The 20,672-nt window shown below is 32.4% G+C and overlaps 6 protein-coding genes and 1 long non-coding RNA gene across 15 annotated transcripts; 3 read left to right on the top strand and 4 right to left on the bottom strand.

Moving 5' to 3' along the window:
• The first annotated feature begins 698 nt into the window (after positions 1-698).
• On the top strand, positions 699-2,620 carry LOC126873140 (rRNA methyltransferase 3, mitochondrial). Its single transcript, XM_050633712.1, has 4 exons — positions 699-1,279; positions 1,421-1,659; positions 1,751-1,906; positions 2,001-2,620. Exons 1-4 carry the CDS (start codon positions 972-974, stop codon positions 2,552-2,554), a joined length of 1,257 nt encoding a protein of 418 aa, XP_050489669.1. The 5' UTR covers positions 699-971; the 3' UTR covers positions 2,555-2,620.
• LOC126873124 (MAM and LDL-receptor class A domain-containing protein 1-like) lies at positions 2,615-6,130 on the bottom strand. Its single transcript, XM_050633683.1, has 10 exons — positions 5,712-6,130; positions 5,441-5,638; positions 5,018-5,375; positions 4,731-4,907; positions 4,248-4,674; positions 3,802-4,146; positions 3,514-3,735; positions 3,056-3,444; positions 2,826-2,991; positions 2,615-2,757 (listed from the first exon to the last, which is right to left on the bottom strand). Exons 1-10 carry the CDS (start codon positions 6,113-6,115, stop codon positions 2,717-2,719), a joined length of 2,727 nt encoding a protein of 908 aa, XP_050489640.1. The 5' UTR covers positions 6,116-6,130; the 3' UTR covers positions 2,615-2,716.
• LOC126873148 (uncharacterized) lies at positions 2,917-3,561 on the top strand. Its single transcript, XR_007692318.1, has 3 exons — positions 2,917-3,057; positions 3,136-3,347; positions 3,427-3,561. It is a non-coding gene; the product is annotated as an uncharacterized LOC126873148 (long non-coding RNA).
• A 310-nt stretch (positions 6,131-6,440) lies between the features above and the next one.
• Positions 6,441-8,445, bottom strand: LOC126873144 (serine/threonine-protein kinase nekl-2-like). 2 transcript variants are annotated; one of them, XM_050633722.1, is made up of 5 exons: positions 7,635-8,445; positions 7,367-7,527; positions 7,114-7,270; positions 6,758-7,020; positions 6,441-6,588 (listed from the first exon to the last, which is right to left on the bottom strand). In XM_050633722.1, exons 1-5 carry the CDS (start codon positions 7,701-7,703, stop codon positions 6,585-6,587), a joined length of 654 nt encoding a protein of 217 aa, XP_050489679.1. In that variant the 5' UTR covers positions 7,704-8,445; the 3' UTR covers positions 6,441-6,584. The 2 variants fall into 2 exon arrangements, with proteins under 2 accessions (XP_050489679.1, XP_050489678.1); XM_050633721.1 differs by having other exon boundaries at positions 7,355-7,527.
• Positions 8,446-8,778: 333 nt separating this feature from the next.
• LOC126873131 (OTU domain-containing protein 5-B) lies at positions 8,779-13,939 on the bottom strand. 4 transcript variants are annotated; one of them, XM_050633694.1, is made up of 13 exons: positions 13,797-13,939; positions 13,373-13,715; positions 13,173-13,265; positions 12,313-12,404; positions 12,037-12,170; positions 11,703-11,851; positions 11,465-11,620; positions 11,231-11,387; positions 10,945-11,156; positions 10,731-10,871; positions 10,503-10,658; positions 10,223-10,409; positions 8,779-9,884 (listed from the first exon to the last, which is right to left on the bottom strand). In XM_050633694.1, exons 2-13 carry the CDS (start codon positions 13,508-13,510, stop codon positions 9,739-9,741), a joined length of 1,761 nt encoding a protein of 586 aa, XP_050489651.1. In that variant the 5' UTR covers positions 13,511-13,715; positions 13,797-13,939; the 3' UTR covers positions 8,779-9,738. The 4 variants fall into 4 exon arrangements, with proteins under 4 accessions (XP_050489651.1, XP_050489652.1, XP_050489649.1 ...); XM_050633695.1 differs by having other exon boundaries at positions 11,703-11,845; positions 13,373-13,880; XM_050633692.1 differs by having other exon boundaries at positions 13,373-13,880.
• A 38-nt stretch (positions 13,940-13,977) lies between these two features.
• LOC126873123 (uncharacterized) lies at positions 13,978-18,539 on the top strand. 4 transcript variants are annotated; one of them, XM_050633682.1, is made up of 6 exons: positions 13,978-14,087; positions 14,191-14,260; positions 14,564-14,857; positions 15,050-17,709; positions 17,792-17,865; positions 18,031-18,539. In XM_050633682.1, exons 3-6 carry the CDS (start codon positions 14,773-14,775, stop codon positions 18,146-18,148), a joined length of 2,937 nt encoding a protein of 978 aa, XP_050489639.1. In that variant the 5' UTR covers positions 13,978-14,087; positions 14,191-14,260; positions 14,564-14,772; the 3' UTR covers positions 18,149-18,539. The 4 variants fall into 4 exon arrangements, with proteins under 4 accessions (XP_050489639.1, XP_050489634.1, XP_050489636.1 ...); XM_050633677.1 differs by lacking the exon at positions 13,978-14,087 and having other exon boundaries at positions 14,250-14,378; XM_050633679.1 differs by lacking the exons at positions 13,978-14,087; positions 14,191-14,260 and adding an exon at positions 14,271-14,382.
• Positions 18,540-18,558: 19 nt separating this feature from the next.
• LOC126873138 (uncharacterized) lies at positions 18,559-20,616 on the bottom strand. 2 transcript variants are annotated; one of them, XM_050633708.1, is made up of 4 exons: positions 20,231-20,616; positions 19,603-20,077; positions 18,862-19,534; positions 18,559-18,770 (listed from the first exon to the last, which is right to left on the bottom strand). In XM_050633708.1, the coding sequence occupies exons 1-4, from the start codon at positions 20,270-20,272 to the stop codon at positions 18,566-18,568; spliced, it is 1,395 nt and encodes a 464-aa protein (XP_050489665.1). In that variant the 5' UTR covers positions 20,273-20,616; the 3' UTR covers positions 18,559-18,565. The 2 variants fall into 2 exon arrangements, with proteins under 2 accessions (XP_050489665.1, XP_050489666.1); XM_050633709.1 differs by having other exon boundaries at positions 19,603-20,082.
• Between the last annotated feature and the right edge of the window lie 56 nt (positions 20,617-20,672).

Raw genomic sequence — 20,672 nt, forward strand, 5'->3', positions numbered from 1 at the left:
AAAAGAAGAACTATATCTTGGATGATGTTAGAAATAGTATATTTATGTAAACTGAAACGAAATTAATTTAAGATAAAGACATTATTTGGGTCAGAGTATCAAATCTTTTCTAACGTAAATTAATAGGGATCATGTACTATAATAATTTATTTTGTTTACTCTGAATTTTAATGCATGTATTTTGAATTAACATTTGATACTTAGACCCTAAAATTGTCTTTGGCAATTCCAATTAATAAATTAGAGAAAATATGCTTCGAATTTCCTGCCCTATAATTGTTTAATTTGCTCTATATTTTTTCTTATGTTTGAAATATAACTATGATAATATTAGCTATAGCAAATTGAATCCGTGACTTTTTACATTAAATATGTTATCCCAATCATCATACTTATCCTATTCAATTATTTAATCATCATAGAAATAAATGTTAGTAAAAAATTTACGAACAAAAATTGATATTTTTTGGCGGGAATATTTCACTTAAATATTTTATATGATTTGAATCAATTAGCGGATAAATAGAGGACAATTCTTAAAACATTTAGAAATAACTTTTATAATTTCATTGCAGTGTTAATAATTTCATCAATTGTGAATGACACAAATTAATAATTATTCGGTGACCATAACATTTATAAGTTCCAAAGCACAGAACAATGTTTCATTGACACGTGTCGACATCTAGTAGTTTAAATGTTTATAGCAGGAGTTTAACGAGTCTCGTAAGGCCCCGAACTTTCTAACTCACGTTATTGCTGTTTTTAAACTCTGAATAAAACACGCGTGTACATTTTTTTAAAGTTAATTATTAAGTTAATTTGTGTGAATAGTATAATATTTTAGAGAAATGTTTTCATCAAAATATACGTGTTCGGTGCTCTGCACAATTAATAAAGAACTATGCGATGTTTAGAACAAAGGTTATAAGTAATAAAAATAAATATTTTGTATTAAAACGTGGGCAACGATGGTATTTCTAAATATTGCACGTAATACTATTCAACCAATTCGATATGCTAAACAATTAAAGACAGTTAATTTGTGTATAATACGGACGTATGCAAGGTGGGTTAGTCGAAGACCGATTGCAATTGTTAACGAAGATGAACTTTTCGAAAGTGAAGATACTACTCAGCCGCAGATTCGCCGAGAAAGGATTTCTGCGAGAAAATCGAGTAAAAAGAAACCCACCCAAGAAAAGAAAAGTGAAAAAACTGAAAACGCTGCGAAAAAGAATTTATTTACAAAACTTAAAGAAAATGAAAAAATTGTATCGTAAGTTGCTTATTTTTGATCTTATTATAATCTTGAATAGAAAGTTATATGTATAAAATATTGAATCTTGAATAGAAAGTTATATGTCAAAGTTATATGTATAAAATAAAAAGAATTATTTGGGAATTTTTATGCTTATAGATCCTTGATGAGTAATTTAAAGTCACGAAAGAGGAGGGAAAAAAATGATGAGATAGTTTTGGAAGGAAAAAGACTAATCATAGATGCTATAAAATCTGGTGCAATACCGCATTCAATAATTTTCAATGATTCATCTGACATAGCTGCATTAAAACTTCCCAATGAAGTTAAATTATACAAAGTTCCATATACTACAATACAGTTGTGGTCTGCTTTAACCACTTCTCCTGGTTTGTTAGGTAATAATATTGTATATTTTAAACATGCAGCTTTTGTATTAACAAGTTTAATACTTTGATGGTTTTGTCTATATTTCTTTTTGTAATGTAGGAATTTTTAAAACTCCAAATGTACATAAGAATGAACCAGCTGATAATGCATTACCACTTACTATTGTTTGCGATAATATAAGAGAACCAGGGAATTTAGGATCTATTATGAGGGCTGCTGCAGCAGTAGGTTGTGAAAAATTAATCCTAATGAAAGGTATTAGACCATGAATTTATGACATATATATAAATGACATTAGTAATTTTTTAAATAAAGGAATAATCATTAAATTAAGATTCAATATCTTCAGGATGTGTAGATTTGTGGGATCCAAAAGTTCTCAGAAGTGCAGCTGGTACACATTTCCAACTACCTATTCATGCATTTCCAACATGGGATGAGATCCCATTGCTAATTAGTGAAGACAGTAACATTTTTGTAGCAGATAGCACTTTTGGTGATGAGTTTTTGCACAATTATTCAACTGAAATACTTCAAACAAGTTTGCAAATATTTGATATTGATCCAGAAGATTTGAAGTCAAAACTTATAGTGGATACTAATAAGCATTCAAAAGAAGATATGGTACCAAAAAATAAACACCTGATGAGAGATTTCATGTTAAAACTACCTATTCTTCCATACTATTCTGTAGATTATACAAAAAAAGAATCTGTAATTGTTGTAAGTGGAGAAACTGAAGGTTTGAATTTTAATTCCTATAAATTCTTGAAAGAAAAGAACGGTATTCGTATCAATATACCTTTAGTAAAAGGAGTGGATAGTTTGAATGCGGCTGTAGCACTTGGTGTTGTTATCTTTGAAATTAGGAGACAATTTTTCAAGAAAAAGAGCCTCCTTTGATACAGATTTTTTGATAGATGTTACACAATTGTATAAATAAATCCTTGGCTTTTATTTCTGAATGAATTGTGCATTTATTATTTACAGAAGCTTACTTCATATAAGTTTTGTAAGAGATGACATAAAAACAATGTAATATAGATCATAATGAGTTCTAATAGTTTAATTTCCATTATTAACGGGTTGAGCAGCAGCTGGTCGAACTACAAAATTAGAATATCAAAGTATGGTATGTCTCTTTATTTTATTCATTTGATAAAAAGAATCTTACTTGTACAACTTTGAGGTTGAAACTTTATGTCGTCGATCGCAAAACCTCCATTACTAGCACTTCCTCTTAAGATGAGACGATAAGATGCACGTGCATCTATTGTTACCTGTGCTGCAGTCCATACAGGTCTAGGATTGTTAAATCCTTTTGCTGTTAATGACCATAACTAAAACAAATAAAATATTGATCTTTTAGGATATCCTAGATCTCAAAGAATTATAAATACCTACAGGTTGTTGTTTTCCATCATTCTCTTCATTGTTGCCTACTTCTTCGTCGATATTCATTTTAATAACTTGCAACGTTGTAGATTCTTCAACACCAAAGGCAGCGAACCAAAAAGTGAAACAAACCGATTCTTCGTCGGGTGATGTTTGAATTATGGGAGATCGTAAACGTACATCTGTGGATTGTTTATTTATAGTAAAAATATCAAAGAAAACAAAGTCTCCGGTTGCCCCAAAAGTTTTATCCAATAGCTGAGCTGGACGATGAGCAAGAAACGCACGCTGCCAAGTGACTGTACGCTCGTTCTCAGAAGAAGTAATATTTTCCCAACCACATAACCCTTTCTCAAAGCTACAATCTTCTGGTCTCACAGATGCACCAGGTGGTTTCACTACAAACCAGTAATAACATAATTAGTTTGAGGTAGAATTAGAAAAAACAGGATTTATTGAAAGCTTACCAGAACAATTTCCAGTATAGAAAGCAATATCGTCAATGCCAATGCTGCCACTAGCACGATTGGGACCCCAAGTACCCTCGAAAACTACGTTGAAGTTCTTCCTTTCGTTTATATTGATTTGTGCATACCTCCATGTGGGTCCTTGGTTACTATACAGTTGCCAGATTGATCTTGATTCAGTTGATGATTCTTCTGTTGTTTGTATAAATACACGGAGTACACCTTTGAATTTGCATCATTATTATAGGCACATTAGAATAATTAAAGAAAAAAATATAAAATATCTACCTAAGCTTGGTCCGATAGAATCAATGAAAGACTCAAACATAAAGTACCAGAAGGTAACACATAATGGCTCATCACTGCCTTTCATTTCCCGACTAACGAGTTGCGCTGTTCCACCTCCGGATGATCGAGGTCCTCCTCTTGGACGTCCCAGATTAAGGAAATACTCATTTCTTCGATTAACTGTATATCCATTGCTGTACGATTTTCGTTGGTTCCTGGGATTCAGCACTTGTATAGATACTCTTTCCCACTCCACTCGATCAGGATCTCGAGAATTGATCCAGTCACATTCGTCGACTTCGAAGGTGCAGTCTCGTGGTGTAGGTACGGCAACTTGAGGTAAAGCTGAAAGTGTACATGAATGAATATTCGAAAATCAACAGTGATCTCTATTTCGTTTTCAATCAGATCTCTGTATGTATTAACTATTTTTTATAAATCTTTACCTGGACAAGCACCTTGTGTAAAAGAGATGTCGTCAATGGCAATATCTCCCATCTCAGTGTTACCTACAGATGCTTCGAAAAGGAGTTGAAAATCATCCAGAGAGCTAATTGTAATTTGAGCAACGAACCACGTATTTCCAGCGTTTCCGTTCAGACTCCAAATTTCTCGGAGAGCTGCATCCAAATTACGAAAATGACGAATGAACAGTTTTAAAGAACCGATGCCAGAGCCAAACATGTGGAACCAAAAGTGCATACACATAGGTGTATCGGCACTTGATGCGGGAAAGCTGGTGCTAACGAGCCTGGCTCTGTCTCCTGGTCGACGAGGAAAAGAAGAATCTATATACGCATATCCTCCAGCTGTTGATTGGTCTATCGAACTATCCATTGCGGGTCCAGTTGTGGGATTCCCACTTCCACGACTCTATACACGTATTTATATATATTATAGCGTAATAGTGAAATTGATGATAAACTTACAATTGTCCAATCGAAATCATCCTCTGCGTCATTAGCCCAATCACAAAATCCACCAGCAAAATTGCAGAAACCGATACATGAAGTACCTGGCTGTAAATCTATGTCATCTATGGCTATGTAGCCCCTATATAGACGGGCTGGATCGGTAGAATCCACAGGAATTCCTTCGATGATCAACTAAAAATAAATACCATGTTTCTATATGATAATCATAATGTTCTGAATATGAAAACCATGATGCTTTTCTCAAGGAAAATATTAATTCGGGAAGAAAGTTATCCAATTACCGAATGTAACTCAGGATACGTGTATAGCATTTGAGTTTGCTGCCAAACACCCAGGGTATAATACTGAGCATTCCAAATGACACGTTCGTCAAAAATTTCCAGTGGCTTGCAAGACGGTATAGTCGCATTTTCTGGAGTGATTTCTTCAGTTTGTTCTTTCTTAATAGAATATTCATCTACACCTACATGAAGTAGAACTCTCAGACCAGCGACACTGAGGCCATCCATGCTATACTTAAACATAATACAAGTTCCAACAACTCCTGTACTTCCTAGTTGAGCACTATGCAGCAGTCCTCCTGGAGTTTTTGTTTTACCATCCTTTTGTGGCAGTTGTGATGTTTCAAGGAAGGCATATCTAATTCAAACTTGAGTTACTATACAGACATAGAATTGGAAATAAATATGTATATTGAAGCATACCCTCCTTCCATAGTACCAGTGGTATAATCACTTGGGGGACCACCCATCCAATTGGTACCCATACCAGTTCCAGCTACCCAGTTTATTACACTATCACCATTTTGCCACTCACAAAGTGTCTGTGCTGGAAATGTTCCAAAGTCACAAAAAACTTCATCTATTGATGCTGTAGATAGTGGTGGTGTGATTGGTGGGTACCTTAAAATGAAAGATACATTTTAAAGTGATTGAACTTTAACAGGTCAATTTTTTATATCTATAAATTTCTTACCTCTGCGTTGATGAATTTCTTTGGGCAAGAGTAGGCGGATTAAGTGGCTTTCGTGGCAACGGCATCTCTGTGGTTGGAGGAATAATTGTCCGAGTATATACAATATCTGGTCTAACTGGCCAATGCCTGGGTTCGATATGTTCTACCTCGTCCATAAGATCATGATCTCGATCAATGGAATTGAATGGAAACTGCGTCGAGTTGAAAGCATCGTTGGTGACAAAAGTATCAAAGACGTCCTTCGTCTCGTCATTTTCCATACTTTTGGTCCAATTGGGAATGAAACTTTCGTTTTCGCCGCCGACGAGATCTATTTGTTCTCCAAGCATCGGATTTAAAGGAATCCATGAAGAAGCACATGTTAGCCAGTAAAGGCAATTACATACTAATAAAATCAACCACATTTTCTTAATATTTTAGACAATTTTTATTTCATGAAAAAAATAAGATCTTAATATTGAGGTATTATATAAAGAATGTTAAGCAGATACACAATCACATGTTTCATCATGGAAACAACTGAGGATCTTTTTCTACCTTATGTATTTTATTATAAATTTTTCTGGAATTTAAAGTATTTCAAATACGAAAATAGGAAATTTTACACTTTAAATTACATAGCAAGAAGCTAACACTTAACTTCCAACACGGTTTCCTGATAAACAGAAGTTAGAAGTTATTGCAACGTTTATACACGCAGAAGAATGATAACTAAACTAAATACGAACTGAACGGTTTTCAAAAGGTATGCACGTGATGAAATAAAACGAACATTCCGCAGTTCCGGTCTTCGCTTCCTGTCGTTACGCTTTTGATCCTAGTACAGAGAGTCCGAGTTCGATAACCGTTCCCTGTACAATTTCATTAAACTGACTACCTGCAATAATTATCAGTAATTATTATAAAGTACATTATACTATAATACTTATTATGTACAGAACTATATAATAATTATATGAATATAAATATAAAAAGTGACTACTCTATGAAGAAAATCTATATTTAAATATATAACTTTTAGTGTCTAATTTTTAAACGTTACTTACGATTTTAAAAATTTCAGAAATATTTCCGGATTAAAATTTCCATTATTCTTGTTAGTAATACTCATAACTCGTCCTAAATTTAAATATATCCGAATAATGAAAGATACAAGGTAAGGGCAGAGGATCAATTGATCTATTTTCGGCCGACAAAATGGATCTTTTCTCAACATTTTTGATATCAAGCTAACAACAGACGTTGATGTCCCTCGGGGAAGAGGCCGTGGTTTTTCTTCGCAAATCATTTTTATGATTTCTGTTAGACTCTGAAAATTGGGATACATACCATACGTATAAAAAATAGAATAAAGTCAAAAATTACATTGATTAAAATCCGGATTAAATTAATCTAATTTTACCATAGCGGGAAAAGGATGTCTTTTTGAAACCATTTCATAGAGAATGACGCCCATGCTCCATATATCGCATTTGAAATCATAAGATTGGTCTGTTAGCATTTCTGGAGCCATGTAACAAAATGATCCAGCGCGACATATAATTGATGGTTTCGTTAATCTGTACAATAATGATAATACTCCATAAAATTATATAAAAATATTGAACATAAACTATTAATATTTCATAAAGTAACTTTTTCACAATGAATAATACTCTTTAAAATTTTTCGAGACGCCGAAATCTCCGATCTTTACGATGTCACCGCGGCTTCCGGTTAGCATGATGTTTTCCGGTTTCAAATCACGGTGAAGAATCTTTTTGAAATGGATGTGGTGAACTCCAAGAACGACTTGGGAGAATAAATACAGCGCATCCTAAATTAACATATGTATTCATTAGTATTAACATATTAATATTATATCAAATGTTTAAAATATCGTAGACGAAAAATAATGAGATGTAATGTTTCCCAAGTTCTTACTTCTTCTTTAAGTGGTGTCTCATTGTTTTCTAACAAATCTTTCAAAGTGCCTCGCGTTGCATATTCCATAAGAATGTAACTGTGATTGTCTTCTATCCAAGCTCCATAGTAAGCAACTATATTAGTATGTCTCAAAGTGTGCAAACATTTCACTTCTTCTGATATGTTCTGAGCACATTAAATATACATGCAATTAGTTATAGTATATAAAATTAAGCATAGAGACAATCTTTTATGTACAAAAAAAGTTAATTAATAGGTACATCTCCTTGATATGGTGACACAACAATTAATTTGGCCTATTTCAATTAAGAAATTTCCTCACCTTAAAAGGTAGTGCGTTTACATTATCGAGAATTTGTTCCTTAACTACGAATGGTTTAGAGTCTTTCTTTCGTCGTACTAAGTAAACTGATCTAGAAACAATAGACGATGAGGAAAAATAGGAAAATTTAATTTAGCACGAATACATACCCGAAAGACCCCTGTCCTAACAATGTTTCGAATATATAATCATTTATATGCATGGACATTTTTGACAAAAATGATAAAAAACGCGAATAAAATCGAATTATTAATTCACAAAATTAATTTAGCTAAGAGTACTAAACATCAATCGATTTGTTATGGTAGATCAATATAAACAGTTAGTCCAATAAAGTTTGAATTTTTTTCTGGTATGTCAGAAATGTCTATTTCCAATCAGATATTTGAAATTGAATAATATAATTAAATATAATAATTAATTAAATACATTTACTTTTTAAGAAGAGCTATTTTTTTACAAAAAAAAAATACAATGATTTTTGATTCGATTAGTTTCGTATTTAATGGCGTACTGTTACAAATTAACAAATAAGATCATATGAAAATCATAAGGAATTCGTTGTTTCTTCATTTATGCTTATAACTTGGAATGCACAAATGAAATCTAATTATATTTCGAGAATATGCATATGACGTGCATAGATTGTGGATTTATTATTATTCATAAAAAGTGTTTACAAAAACGCATTCTTGTTTGCTCACAATTTATAAAGTATTGTTTTAATACTATTTAAAGTCTCTAAGATTCGTTAGCAAACATTCTCTATACATATGTATTAACGAAAGCACATATGCAAAGGTAGGGAAAATTCGGGCATTAAATTACATGTAGTAGTTTTATTCTTCTTTTTTTACAAATAACGCAATAAAGATTTTTTTCCTAAAGCGTTTAGATGTATTATATCATACCACAAAAAAGGATGTAGTGACGCAGTTGACCTGATTGAATTGCATAATTCACAATAGTAAATGCTGCATTCAAGAACATGCAGACAATTTAATATAGATGAACAACGACAAAAATGGGTTATTTTTTAAGACTTGATTGTAAAAAAGTTCCTGTCCATAAGGTGAAACACTGCTGGCAAAACAATATGGCTACTCTAGTTTTTCAAAAAGTGTGCACGTTAACGCGATGTATGTACTCTTCTAGAGTACTCGTGCACACATCAACAATTCTTGAATTGAACGATGCTCACCAAACATTTATTTCCAATGAAAAAAGCAAACCACCTTATACCCTAGTGCAATGCAGAATTAGATGATACTGCAGTATGTACAGAGTATCCCATAAGATGCATTATCAAACTCATACATCAAACCAAAGAAACTGAAGAAAACAATTCTTGATGCTTTTACGTGATCATTTCTTTGTTGATTAAATTTCTTGTTATTAATAGAGAAAAGCAGATGCATCCTTAATAAACTTAAACACTTAAACACTTGTGCTAATATTTGGTAAAGTTATAATCCAACCACTTCTTTGGAAACTCGCTATATGCTTCAATTCATATCTGATTTAAAGTACACAATAACTTCAGCAGAAATTAATGCGATACGATTTGCAGCCGGCAATTAAGTTTATTAGGCATGCATTCAACATAACTGTCGATGACTCTTAGTGACTAATGACCATGTGATAACACTAAGAATTGCTTTTTGATTTAGAACTATCTTATTTTTCGGATATATCACATCCTATGAAAAACGCTGCATACAAATGCATATACTTTTGCTTCAGTATTCTTTTGAACTTTATCAATAACGATTTTAAAAATTAACTATTACTAGAATCTAGTATATTGTTAGTATCATTTCCAGAAGAGGCAGAACTCCGTGATTGTTTCAAGCTGTCTAAATATTCCTGCTGTGATGTAGCCAAAACTTGCGAGAGTATGTCACTGTCTTCCCAATCAGTCAAACCTAGTAAATTACGAACATATTTTTGCATAGCAAGAATTATTCTTCTTGATCAAAATATTTAAAATTAATTATATAGTGTTTCATTTAACTGAAAACAGTAGAATATCTCATGAGAGATTAACGTAACCTAAAAAGTTTGAATAGAAGTTGTTTGGTAAGAGGTATGATGTGATATCCTCCTTCAAATCAAACAACTTTTGTTAAAATATAGCTTTAATCCCTCGTGAAATATCCTACTGTTTTCAGTTAAACGGAACATCCTGTACCTATATTATAATTATATATCATAAGGTAACTTAGTTACTGACATTTAATTTAACTGCTAATACTTGACTTACCAAATACTTCGGGAGGAAGACGATTGAATAACGAGATATCCGGTGAAGCATGAGCCTCTTTACTACTACCTGGTACAGGTTCCTGCGAGATTTTAGATTCAAAATCTGAGGCAAGGTGAGACATGGTAGATCCTTGTGTTGACTGGTGTTGCGGAGACCTTTTATTGTATCTTACCGAATCATTTACCTGAAATTATAAATTAAAACATACAAAACATAATATACAACATAATATATATAGGCTACACTGTCTTAGTAACATTAATAACTAGAAACGGACTTTTGGAGAATTACGCAAATTATCTTGGCTAGTTTGAGTCGTGGTTGGAGAAGAAGTGTGGCTTCGTTGTTGACCACGACCTCCATGAGGGTGAAAATGTGCGTGACTGTGTTGCGCACTTGTTACTGTACTTGTACTGCTGCTGCTCGCTGATCTCTTTATTAAATCACGAGACAATGTTTTACTTTACTCGTCTAAAATAATAGACAAAAATTGCATGGAACTTACAGCTTTTCGCATTTCATTATCCCTTAACCATTGCAAATAACTTTCCCTAGCAACTTGTTCTTCTATGGCTTCGTTTGTTGCTTCCCAGTCAGTTGCTTTTATTTTATCTTCTAGCATCGTCTGTGCACAAAAATAATTGTTCTTTTCATTTATTGTAGAAGTTTAAAGTTTAAAACGATATTAAATAGAACAACTAACTATAGTAATTCTTCACCTGCTCAATGTGTAATTCTTCGCTTTGACGAACTGCATCTGATATAAGTTGTCGATCCGCAGCACCAGGATTGTATGAAGGTAAGCCAAGACCAACACCAATTGTAGCTTTATATGGGTCTACTATGCTATTATAATGGCTACCACGTTGATAAGACAATCGTATTGGTTCATTATCACTTTCGACCATTGTATGGAAAATATTAATTGGTTCTGTGTAAAATTACAAAAGCTAATATTAAAAGTACAAAAAGATTAACTTTACCAAAGCGCATATTGACACGGACCAGTACTGTAGCAATATAATTGAATGCTACGATTATACATTTCAGACATAGCTTGCATCTCTATATGATTTCCATGTACATATTCTTGTCGTTTTCTATCTACATATGTGCTAAAATCTTCCGCTACAAAGTGAGAAAAAAATTCTTGATTGGAAGCCTAGAAAATCACACCATATAATTAATAAATTTATTTTTAAATAATGGATTTCTATCAGTTTTGTGTTCAATACTTACAATATAATCCATGCAATGCTTCCGAACTACACCATGCATTTCTTGATCACCATAAACTTGATCTGCAACAGCTCTAAATAGACATGCTCCATCCTCACCCATCTTTTTGACGATAAATCCCATTTTGCGCATTCGTTTCTCAAACCATCTATCTCGCTGTAAAAAAAAAAAATATAATCAAAAAATTTGACAATAAAAATTATCCATTGTCATAACTATCTATCATTTCATAACTAACCTCTTGCCATTCAGCCAGTGTAAGATTATTTCCAGTTCTGCCAGTATATTCATCACCACTATTATATCCATTAGCTAATTCATGTTCTATATTTGCAGCAGCCCCGACAATAGCCATTCGATTATTGGCTATGACACTACCATCTGTAGCTAAGTAAAGTGTATTATTTATTATTTATTTTACTAAGAAATGTTTTCTTATTTTATATAAAAAAATTTTAATATCACAGAAAAATGTCTTTTTCCAATATAATTTAAGTTGATCTATGCTTGTTTTAATATTAAGTGATAAATTTAATATATGTATGCATAGAAGAAGCATTACAAATATGAACCTTGTAAGCCACTGCTAGATGCAGTGGGAGGTGTAGCTTGTCTTTCACGTTCTCTTTCTCTCTCCCTGTCTCTTTCTCGGCCCCTATCTCTTTCTCTATCACGTTTTGAACGTGAATTTCTTCCAATACAACCACTGTAAAATAAACACTCGATATAAAATACAAAACAAAACATAAAATTCTGAATACAATATACTAGACTGAATATATCTAAAATGATAGATAATACAATGATATAAAACAAATTTAGGAATTCTTTGGTCTTTCATACACTACCTATGTGGACTTGCTCGTTGTCTGTGGCGTTTACCATGACTGGGACCACTTCCTTCTTCAAAATGTTTATCTTCTCGACGATCTACACTTGACTTTAATAGAAGAACACATATAAGTGTTGAATACATTATAATATATTTTTATTAACTATAGAGAGTTATTATATACATAGCAAATGACAAATGATATTCCATAAAAAAAGGATAATTTGAAATTAAGAGTATTTATATAAAAATTTAATAATAAAAAAGGAAAGAAAAATACCTAATGTAATGTTAATTCCTTAATTCCCGTAGGCACCTATAAATATTACTTTCTTATTTGTTCTATAACATAAGCAAATCAATAGTTTATAGGTTCTAATGCATTCCAGTAAATCTAGTAAGGCTAGTAGTCAGTTTAGTATCTATTCCAATATATTAATTCATAATATTGTTGACAGAATTTTGGTTTCATTCATTTTTAACAGTATCTTGAAAAAAAGTATGTTTTGTGTTATTTGGTTTGTTTGCTATCATTTGAGATTTTATGTGCATCTGAAATATATGAATATATTCCATACTAATATAATACTCATGTCCAAATTATAACACATTTTTTTTTGTGTAGTAAAATAATGAAATGTATACACCAACAAAAGATGTGTAATTTATAATAAAAATAAAAAAGTAAAGTAAAATATATTTTACATGTATCTCAGAGTAAACTCATAAAACATGTTTTATATCAATAGAGATAGAAATGAGAACTGATGACAATGAAATGACAATGAGCAACTGATGAAATATTTCCAATATTTTCTCATAATGTGACCTATGGGAATTGGGGGTTAAAAAAAAATTAGTTTTTATGTTTCCTACCTCGTACGAGCTCCCTGTAAGAACGATAGAACCAGATCCGTGATCAGTTTGAACCCCGTGTAGATCGACCGCGAAACCGTTCGCTGCACGTACCTGTCACGGTTCGCAAAAGGTTGTTCTAAGGTTCGCTCTTGCAACTATTTACAACTAGAAGTATTTGTGCGAGTAGTATAGTTGCAATAAAGGGATTATTCATTTACCTGATATGGGCTATTAGGTAGTGTGATGGATCCGGAGGTATGCTCGTTTTGCACTCCGTGAACATCGACTTCGGAAGTGCTGCCTCCTTCTCGTCTATCTTTCGAGGCGTTCGTCTTCTTCTTCGACAGAATGGTCATCTTGCGTAATCGATCGTCGGTGGTCGTTCAGACGCGACGCTCGTTTTAACAAGATTTCAAAAGAGAATCTCGCAGGCTTACGCTCACCGCGCCTTCAACCTCGTAACTTCCTTCCTGATCCACAATTGCTCTATCCACTTATTTATTATTATTCTCAATGATGATCTACCAAGTACACCTCGACGTACGTGGATGCGAATCGATCCTTTAGTAATATGTCACTAATTAACTCTTCGGAATTTAAATCAGGACAATATAGCGCTTTGTAAGAAATACAGCATGATACCTTTGATAACCAACTACTACATTAATTCGTGTTATTTCGAATGTTTTGTCAGACAGCCATGACTACACTTGCACACACTACGAGGCTACCTATTGCCAATCTGTCGCGTGGTATTTCCCCTATACCCTACCGTAAAAGTCCCTACGCTAGATATTTATCAGTTGTTTTAAAGAATATGAACTCTATATTGCCTAGGTATATTCGAGGTTTTTTTTCGAATTTTTAATATTAATGAATAAATGTTACATACTTCGATCAGTCAAGTAGAAATTGATAGGGTTAATTTTTCAGGTAAAAGTTTGAAGCGACATTCTCGATAGATTTCTATTATATACAATAGGCAGAATGGAAAACACTGACAAAATTTAACAAATTTCCTTTGCTACACTTTTAGGGAAATAATAATAAAGTTGATTGAATATTTTTACTACAAAGCACACCTGTTGTTACTAAGCTAACTTTACGTATGTATACATATAATACAATACTAATAACATACTTCACATGTGTTGTCACGCTTTCTTGAAAATTTCTACGGTATCATGAGATAACATATGGACAATATAGAAACTGAACTATGATGTATGTATGTGTATATATATATATATATATATATATATCTGTCACTATGATATCAGATTTGTAATAATGTATGTAAGATAATTGTTGTAAAATGTGCGATAAATTTTCTGTTGTCGATATAATCAGCATCATTGACTGAAATAAAATATTTCGTGGAAAATATAACCTCCATCGTTTGTTTATAGAAAGTTGCATCAACACTTCGAATTTCAACCCTCTGTTCAAAGGGTGGTTTAAAAGAAGTACAAAGCACATGGTCGTCATTTAAATTACAAGTACTATAAGAAGAAACTGATATTAACGATAAAACAGTTTTTTTATTACATATAAAATACAAAAAGTAGGTTTTAAATATTTTACCACTTAATTATACGTTCGAAAACAACTATGGTAAATGAGTGCCTTAAAAGATCAAGATCCCGATTACGGGCCATCCGATGCAAGTGATGAAAAACATCAACGAATTTACGAAGAAAATGGTATATATGAAATTTTTTATCAAATTTACGCGATGTTTCTATTGTATCTAACCTGTTTATACTCCATTTATTTTAATATTAAGAACTATCTTTTTGTAACAACATCACTAAAAATTGAATGTGTACAATGAATAAAATATACAGAATTAATTGTATTTATTTGCATTCGCTTTTATTGTTATTTCATTTTAGCACGAAGCAGTACAGCAAGAAAAATAACTGCTATTATTGAAAGGGAATTTTCCCAGGAAATTAATACAAAAGAGAAAGAAGTTTTAGAGTTACAAGAAAGATTGCATAGAGCATCAAAAATCCTTCATCTTTTGCGTTATGTTATTGTTGCTGACTTTTATAATCGCAAACAGTGTCAAAATTCACAAAATGGAGAAGCAAAACAAACTCAAATTCATCCTGCAATAAAACAGCTAATTGGTAAATCACCAAAGTTATCCGACAGTTCCATTATTTCTACGTCAACAACATCTAACAAAGACAGTTATTTTACCACATCAGAATCAATTTCGATATACTCATCAAGTACCACTGGTGATGCTGCAGTAAAAATAGAAGAAGCTTCTGAACATTATCGATTAGAGAAAAGAAGGAATGAAACGGACGAAGATCCACGGCCAAAGAAAATTCCACGATATATTCCTCCAAAAAGTGGAGTCCCAGAGTCTCAATGTCCATCGAGAGGTATTAGGCACAAAGTGAGGAAACGTATAATTATTGGAAACATTTCAAAATGGATTCCTCCAGAATGGAGAGAAGATGCAGCTAGTCACAAGTGGACAATGTATGTTAGAGGAAATAAAGAAAATCCTGATATTAATGATTTTGTTAGCAAAGTTCGATTCTTTTTACATCCTAGTTATAGACCTAATGATGTTGTTGAAGTTACATCAGCACCATTTTGTCTTTCAAGACGCGGTTGGGGTGAATTCCCGCTAAGAGTACAATTGCATTTTAAAAGTGCTCTCAATAAGCCAATGGACGTAATTCATTATTTGAAATTAGACCGTACTTATACTGGTCTACAAACTTTAGGATCCGAGACACTTGTCGATATATGGATCTATGCAGACTCCCGAAATTCTAAACGAAATACAGGTAAAGTAATTGACGAAGATTTTAATGAGAACGAGCATAATTACGATGTGAAGCTAGAAAATGATAAAGATTCTAATCTCATGTCTGATTTTATAAGTAACAACATAAATAAAACATTAGAATTAGCAGATAAGAGCAGTGAAGTGGTAGTTAAGAAAGAATCCTCAGAAAATATAGAAATTAATGAAGATTTAATAAATGTGAAAAAACTGTTATATTATGTAGAACTTGATCATGATTATTGTGGTTCCAAGTATTTAAACAATTCTGAAAGAAATTTAACTATTGATCATTCATCAACAACATTAACTAATTCATTTTTACATAAGATTGTCACGGTAGATAATCAGCAGAAAGAAGATAGAGAAGAGGACACTGAAACTAATAACACAATAACAAGTGAACTTTTAATAAATGGATATTTAACAGATTTAAAGGTACAAGAGGAATTAACAAGCACAAGCATACCTTTGTTAGATGAAGTTAATCGGAAAGTACTTCCTCTAAGTTGCTCCAGAGTTCACTCGAACCTTCGTCCTTTGAAAATTTCTATTCCTCCATTGTTTGAACCATCTGGAAATAGACATGTCTTAGTTCTTCAGAACAATAAAACGATTCCTGTAGATATTGCAGGTATGAATTATGCCCGTAATAATGATTCAACAAAATCGAAGATAAATTTAACTACTTCTCGTGGTATTAGTTTGTTGAAGAAACCTTTAGGTACAGAAACTAAAATCCAAGAACAAGATCCTAATAGAACAAAGGTACAACAAGGATTAAAGCTTCAAGTTTCTAAAAGTATTCTCTTAAATGTAAATTCCAATATACCAGTACTAAAGATAGCTGAGAGAAGAAATTCACCAAATGATCTTTCTTTTAATTTTGAAAAAGAATCAGCTACTGAACAGATGTTAAAAGTGAACAATCAAGAATCGAAGGAATTCAAGTTATCACGCCAGAAAATCACTTTAGGCAAGGATAAGTACAAGCTCCAAAGTAAAAAGGAGTTTTATGACGAAATCATCCGAACAATTGAGGTAGCAAATATTCTGAATGTTCAAGGCCTATTGCGATTCATTGTTAGAAGAATGCCCTTGATAACTCAAAATGCTTCCGACTCCGATTACAGACGACTCCATCCTTATGCCTGCACGAGCGAAGAAGAATTTTTTAGCTATAGTATAGCGAAGCGAAATGCCTGTGAATGGAATCGAGCAAGGATGATACGATATTTTATGAAGAAAAAGCCATTCACGGAGGAAGAATTATGGACCATTAAGGAAATAATGATTTGGGCGAGATTGCACGGTTATACGCCTCTTTGTCCGAATTTGACTATTCGGTCAATAAAACAGCAGAAGAGTTTACCTGTTTCCACAATCGCCAAAAGCATTTCTACATGTACACAGCCTGATACTTTCTGCAAGTGGCTTCAAATTTATCCAGATCAATCGAATGATAATTTGCTTAACTCTAATTTACATCAATCCAACGAATTGGACATTGAGGTTGATGTTGTAAATACTGATGTTGCACTAGAAAGCAAAAAGGGACTAAAAGAAACAAAAGAGCATAAGGAATTTGTAAACACGAAAATTACAGTATTGGAACTTGAAAAGAAATTAGTGCCGTTTTATAATTTTATTTGTGAAACTGCCAGAGAAATTGGTATTAAGCTAATTTCTGAAGAAATTGTACCTACTGTCGTACATGGCGCAGCTGGTCGAATGATAATGCGGGTATGTTTTACATATATATATTTTTACATAATTTAAAAATCAATGAAAAATTAAATTTCCTACATATTTTATATTTTACTAGGCTGTTGAATGCCTTGCAGAGGATTTAGTCAGAATGTCTTTGGCAAAAGCTTGGGAAAGATGCAGTGATAATGGGTAAATATACTTTTTCAATCAGGCTACTTGTATATATATACATATATTTCGTATAAAATTCACAACTTTTTATGATGCAGATGTCAAATATACCTATTACATACATATATGTATGTATATTATTATCGCGGAATTGTGACAGACTTTTTTTTATTTTATTTGTAGATATCCGAAGGTGATCGTTTTGGACGATGTACGTGGAGCCCTTCTAAGTCGTGAAGAATTTGATATTTTTACAAATCACGGATTAGGCTCAAAATATCGGTTAACGGCTACAGATTAGCTTAGAAAAATATAAAATCTAGAGAATTTAATGACTGAAGGAATATTTAATATTAAGGAAATTTAAAAAATTCTGCCGTATTTAACACTTAAATAACATAGGTCTGCTGCAACAACGCGCTCCAATACAGTTCCGATAACGGAAGCCTCGCACATGTACAAATTTATAATTTTGAATAAAGTATATGAAATTTTGTACGAATCAGTAGGTTCAATAAAATTTAAACTAGTTCCTGACCTCTTCTCTGTTATATCTACGTATAATTGAATTAACTTCAATCATGCCTCATCTTTTATATTTTCTTCCGAACATGTATATATGTATTTAAAAAAAATTTAAAAACGAAATCAAATATTAGGTAGCAAATATTAACAGATTTCTCATGAGAATTTGTTTACTGCACAATTGATGTCCTGTCTATCGCATAATAACGTAATCATTTTCTTGTAGAGCTGCTTGCATTTCTACTAACGTGATATCTTTTAATCGAGGTGACATGGGAACGTAATTAGACTCATCTGTTATTCTTTGGAATCCTAAATTATTTTTCTCGATCAGTACAGAGTTTTTATGAGATGTTAAAGGCAAACTACTAGGTCCAGACGCCCGAATATCTTGCAACCTTAAAAAGACATATATATGTATATAATAAAAATAAATGTAATATTAAACAAGCATAATATTGAATGAAGAAAAACTAAATGAATACAAACCTGCTTCCTTTCATGGACTCTGAAGCGCACCTCTGACGTGGAGGCAAAGGTGGTGGCTCTTCCGACAGTCGATTACAAAAGAGATTCTCCATATAAAAATTTGAGGCAGCCACTGCACTCATGTCGGATTCATCTGGAATTTCTTCATAAATCCCAGAAGTTGCCGAAATATCAGAGTATCTTCTAACATGATAATGGTCATATGGTTCTGGTTGATAAACATCCTCATTTATTTTACCAGACATTCTATAGCTTATTTCTTCATATCTTTCATTAGATTCTCTTCTCTTAGATAATATTTTTAACTCCATTCTTCCAGTTGTTACTGAATAACTTCGCAAACGTTCATCATGGGATATTGCTCTAATATCACCTTCACTTAAGCTTAAAGGTCGTCCATTAGTTTGCTTGTGTCTTGGACCACGGCCCTGAGTTACCAAATCTTGCAACAATTTACCAGCTTCTAAACAAAACAAATGTAGTTCACCAATTCCAGCACGGAATTTTTTTGATGTATGAATCACACAAATACATTTAACGTCATCTGGTCGTCCTGCCGTGATCAAGTGAAACTGATTTAGTTCATCCCACTCAAAATTCTCTAATGTTTCACCAGAATGAATATCCTTTATTATTACTCCTAATGTGCTTGTTATCAAATCACCATACAGCCCTGAAAGAAGTTCTGGTAATTAAACTTCAAAAAGCACAGATTCTTTCTATGAATAATGACTTAAATACCTGTCAATCCTGATGCTTTGGAATGTGGATTGTCAACCATAGATATTTTATAAGATCCTGGTGCAAATTTAAGCTTTCTAGGTCTTAATAGCTGTCTAATATTTGCCATCCACCGCTGTGACTCTGTCTCTGAATTACCAGCTAAATAGAGCAATGGTTTTCTATCTTTGATAGGAAATATACCAAAAGCAAATTGCTTAGATCTAGATTGGGTACGGCAAATAATGGCATCCAATGGTATTACTATGAAATTCTCTTTGTCATTTGATGATGAACTATTATCGTTGCCAATACAATAATCAAGATTTACTCTGACTCCTAATTCAGAATCTAACTTTTGAAAGGAACACCAATGCCTTTTCCAAACTTTCCAAGGGCCCAATGTTCTCTTTTTTACCTTATGAACTTTGGACTTGTTACCACAAAACTTGACATCTAGAAATCCACAGATTTCTTCCTCAGCCATTTCTCTCTCCTTTTCTAGAAGATATTTCATTGTTAATATTTAAAAAACAATGATCATTTTTATTTTGCATGAAAGGAAAATATTTATATAATTTGGAAACTACCTAGTACAAGAATAAGTGATAGAAGATATGGTTAACATATTATTTTGTGAATTAATTACCTTAAGCTTATTATCAGATGCAAAAGAGAAATACTTTTTCATAAAACAAAATATAATACAATAAGAAATGTCTTTAATTTTCCACAGAAGAGCCAAATCAAGTAATTGGCTACTTTTGATTTCCAATACTAACTATAAAATTTTATAAATACAGAAGAACATAGATATTTACAAAAACGCCCGGGCAATTCAATCAGCAGTATTATTTGTATTGTTTACTAACTTGCTCACTCCCCAATCTTAAACTCAGTACTGCCAACAATGTGAGAAATTGATCAGTCAGTTGTTACGAAAATCAGAATTCCCTAAATAAAATTTCTGCTATAATATGTTCAAATATAAATATTATTAAGCTGTTAATAGTGTAATTTAATATAATTTAATAAAAGTTTCCATCAGAAAAAACAGATCGCGAAAGCTTTGTTTAGAAATACAAAACATC

This window comes from Bombus huntii, chromosome 14 (assembly GCF_024542735.1).
Source record: "Bombus huntii isolate Logan2020A chromosome 14, iyBomHunt1.1, whole genome shotgun sequence".
Taxonomy (NCBI): domain Eukaryota; kingdom Metazoa; phylum Arthropoda; class Insecta; order Hymenoptera; family Apidae; genus Bombus; species Bombus huntii.

Bases quoted from the DNA above. Each gene is read 5' to 3' on its own strand.
- LOC126873140 (XM_050633712.1), top strand. From the start codon at position 972: ATGGTATTTCTAAATATTGCACGTAATACTATTCAACCAATTCGATAT. The intron at 1,280-1,420 runs GTAAGTTGCTTA...TTATGCTTATAG, and splicing joins GAAAATGAAAAAATTGTATC to ATCCTTGATGAGTAATTTAA. The intron at 1,660-1,750 runs GTAATAATATTG...TTTGTAATGTAG, and splicing joins CACTTCTCCTGGTTTGTTAG to GAATTTTTAAAACTCCAAAT.
- LOC126873144 (XM_050633721.1), bottom strand. From the start codon at position 7,703: ATGGAATATGCAACGCGAGGCACTTTGAAAGATTTGTTAGAAAACAAT. The intron at 7,528-7,634 runs GTAAGAACTTGG...ATGTTAATTTAG, and splicing joins AGACACCACTTAAAGAAGAA to GATGCGCTGTATTTATTCTC. The intron at 7,021-7,113 runs GTAAAATTAGAT...CCCAATTTTCAG, and splicing joins GACATCCTTTTCCCGCTATG to AGTCTAACAGAAATCATAAA.
- LOC126873131 (XM_050633694.1), bottom strand. From the start codon at position 13,510: ATGACCATTCTGTCGAAGAAGAAGACGAACGCCTCGAAAGATAGACGA. The intron at 11,388-11,464 runs GTAAGTATTGAA...GTGATTTTCTAG, and splicing joins AGCATTGCATGGATTATATT to GCTTCCAATCAAGAATTTTT. The intron at 10,872-10,944 runs GTGAAGAATTAC...ATAAATGAAAAG, and splicing joins AAGAATTACACATTGAGCAG to AACAATTATTTTTGTGCACA.
- LOC126873123 (XM_050633682.1), top strand. From the start codon at position 14,773: ATGAGTGCCTTAAAAGATCAAGATCCCGATTACGGGCCATCCGATGCA. The intron at 17,710-17,791 runs GTATGTTTTACA...ATATTTTACTAG, and splicing joins CTGGTCGAATGATAATGCGG to GCTGTTGAATGCCTTGCAGA. The intron at 17,866-18,030 runs GTAAATATACTT...TTTTATTTGTAG, and splicing joins GAAAGATGCAGTGATAATGG to ATATCCGAAGGTGATCGTTT.
- LOC126873124 (XM_050633683.1), bottom strand. From the start codon at position 6,115: ATGTGGTTGATTTTATTAGTATGTAATTGCCTTTACTGGCTAACATGT. The intron at 4,908-5,017 runs GTAATTGGATAA...ATTTATTTTTAG, and splicing joins CGTATCCTGAGTTACATTCG to TTGATCATCGAAGGAATTCC. The intron at 4,675-4,730 runs GTAAGTTTATCA...ATACGTGTATAG, and splicing joins ATGATTTCGATTGGACAATT to AGTCGTGGAAGTGGGAATCC.
- LOC126873138 (XM_050633708.1), bottom strand. From the start codon at position 20,272: ATGAAAAAGTATTTCTCTTTTGCATCTGATAATAAGCTTAAG. The intron at 19,535-19,602 runs GTATTTAAGTCA...AACTTCTTTCAG, and splicing joins CAAAGCATCAGGATTGACAG to GGCTGTATGGTGATTTGATA. The intron at 18,771-18,861 runs GTTTGTATTCAT...TGTCTTTTTAAG, and splicing joins GAGTCCATGAAAGGAAGCAG to GTTGCAAGATATTCGGGCGT.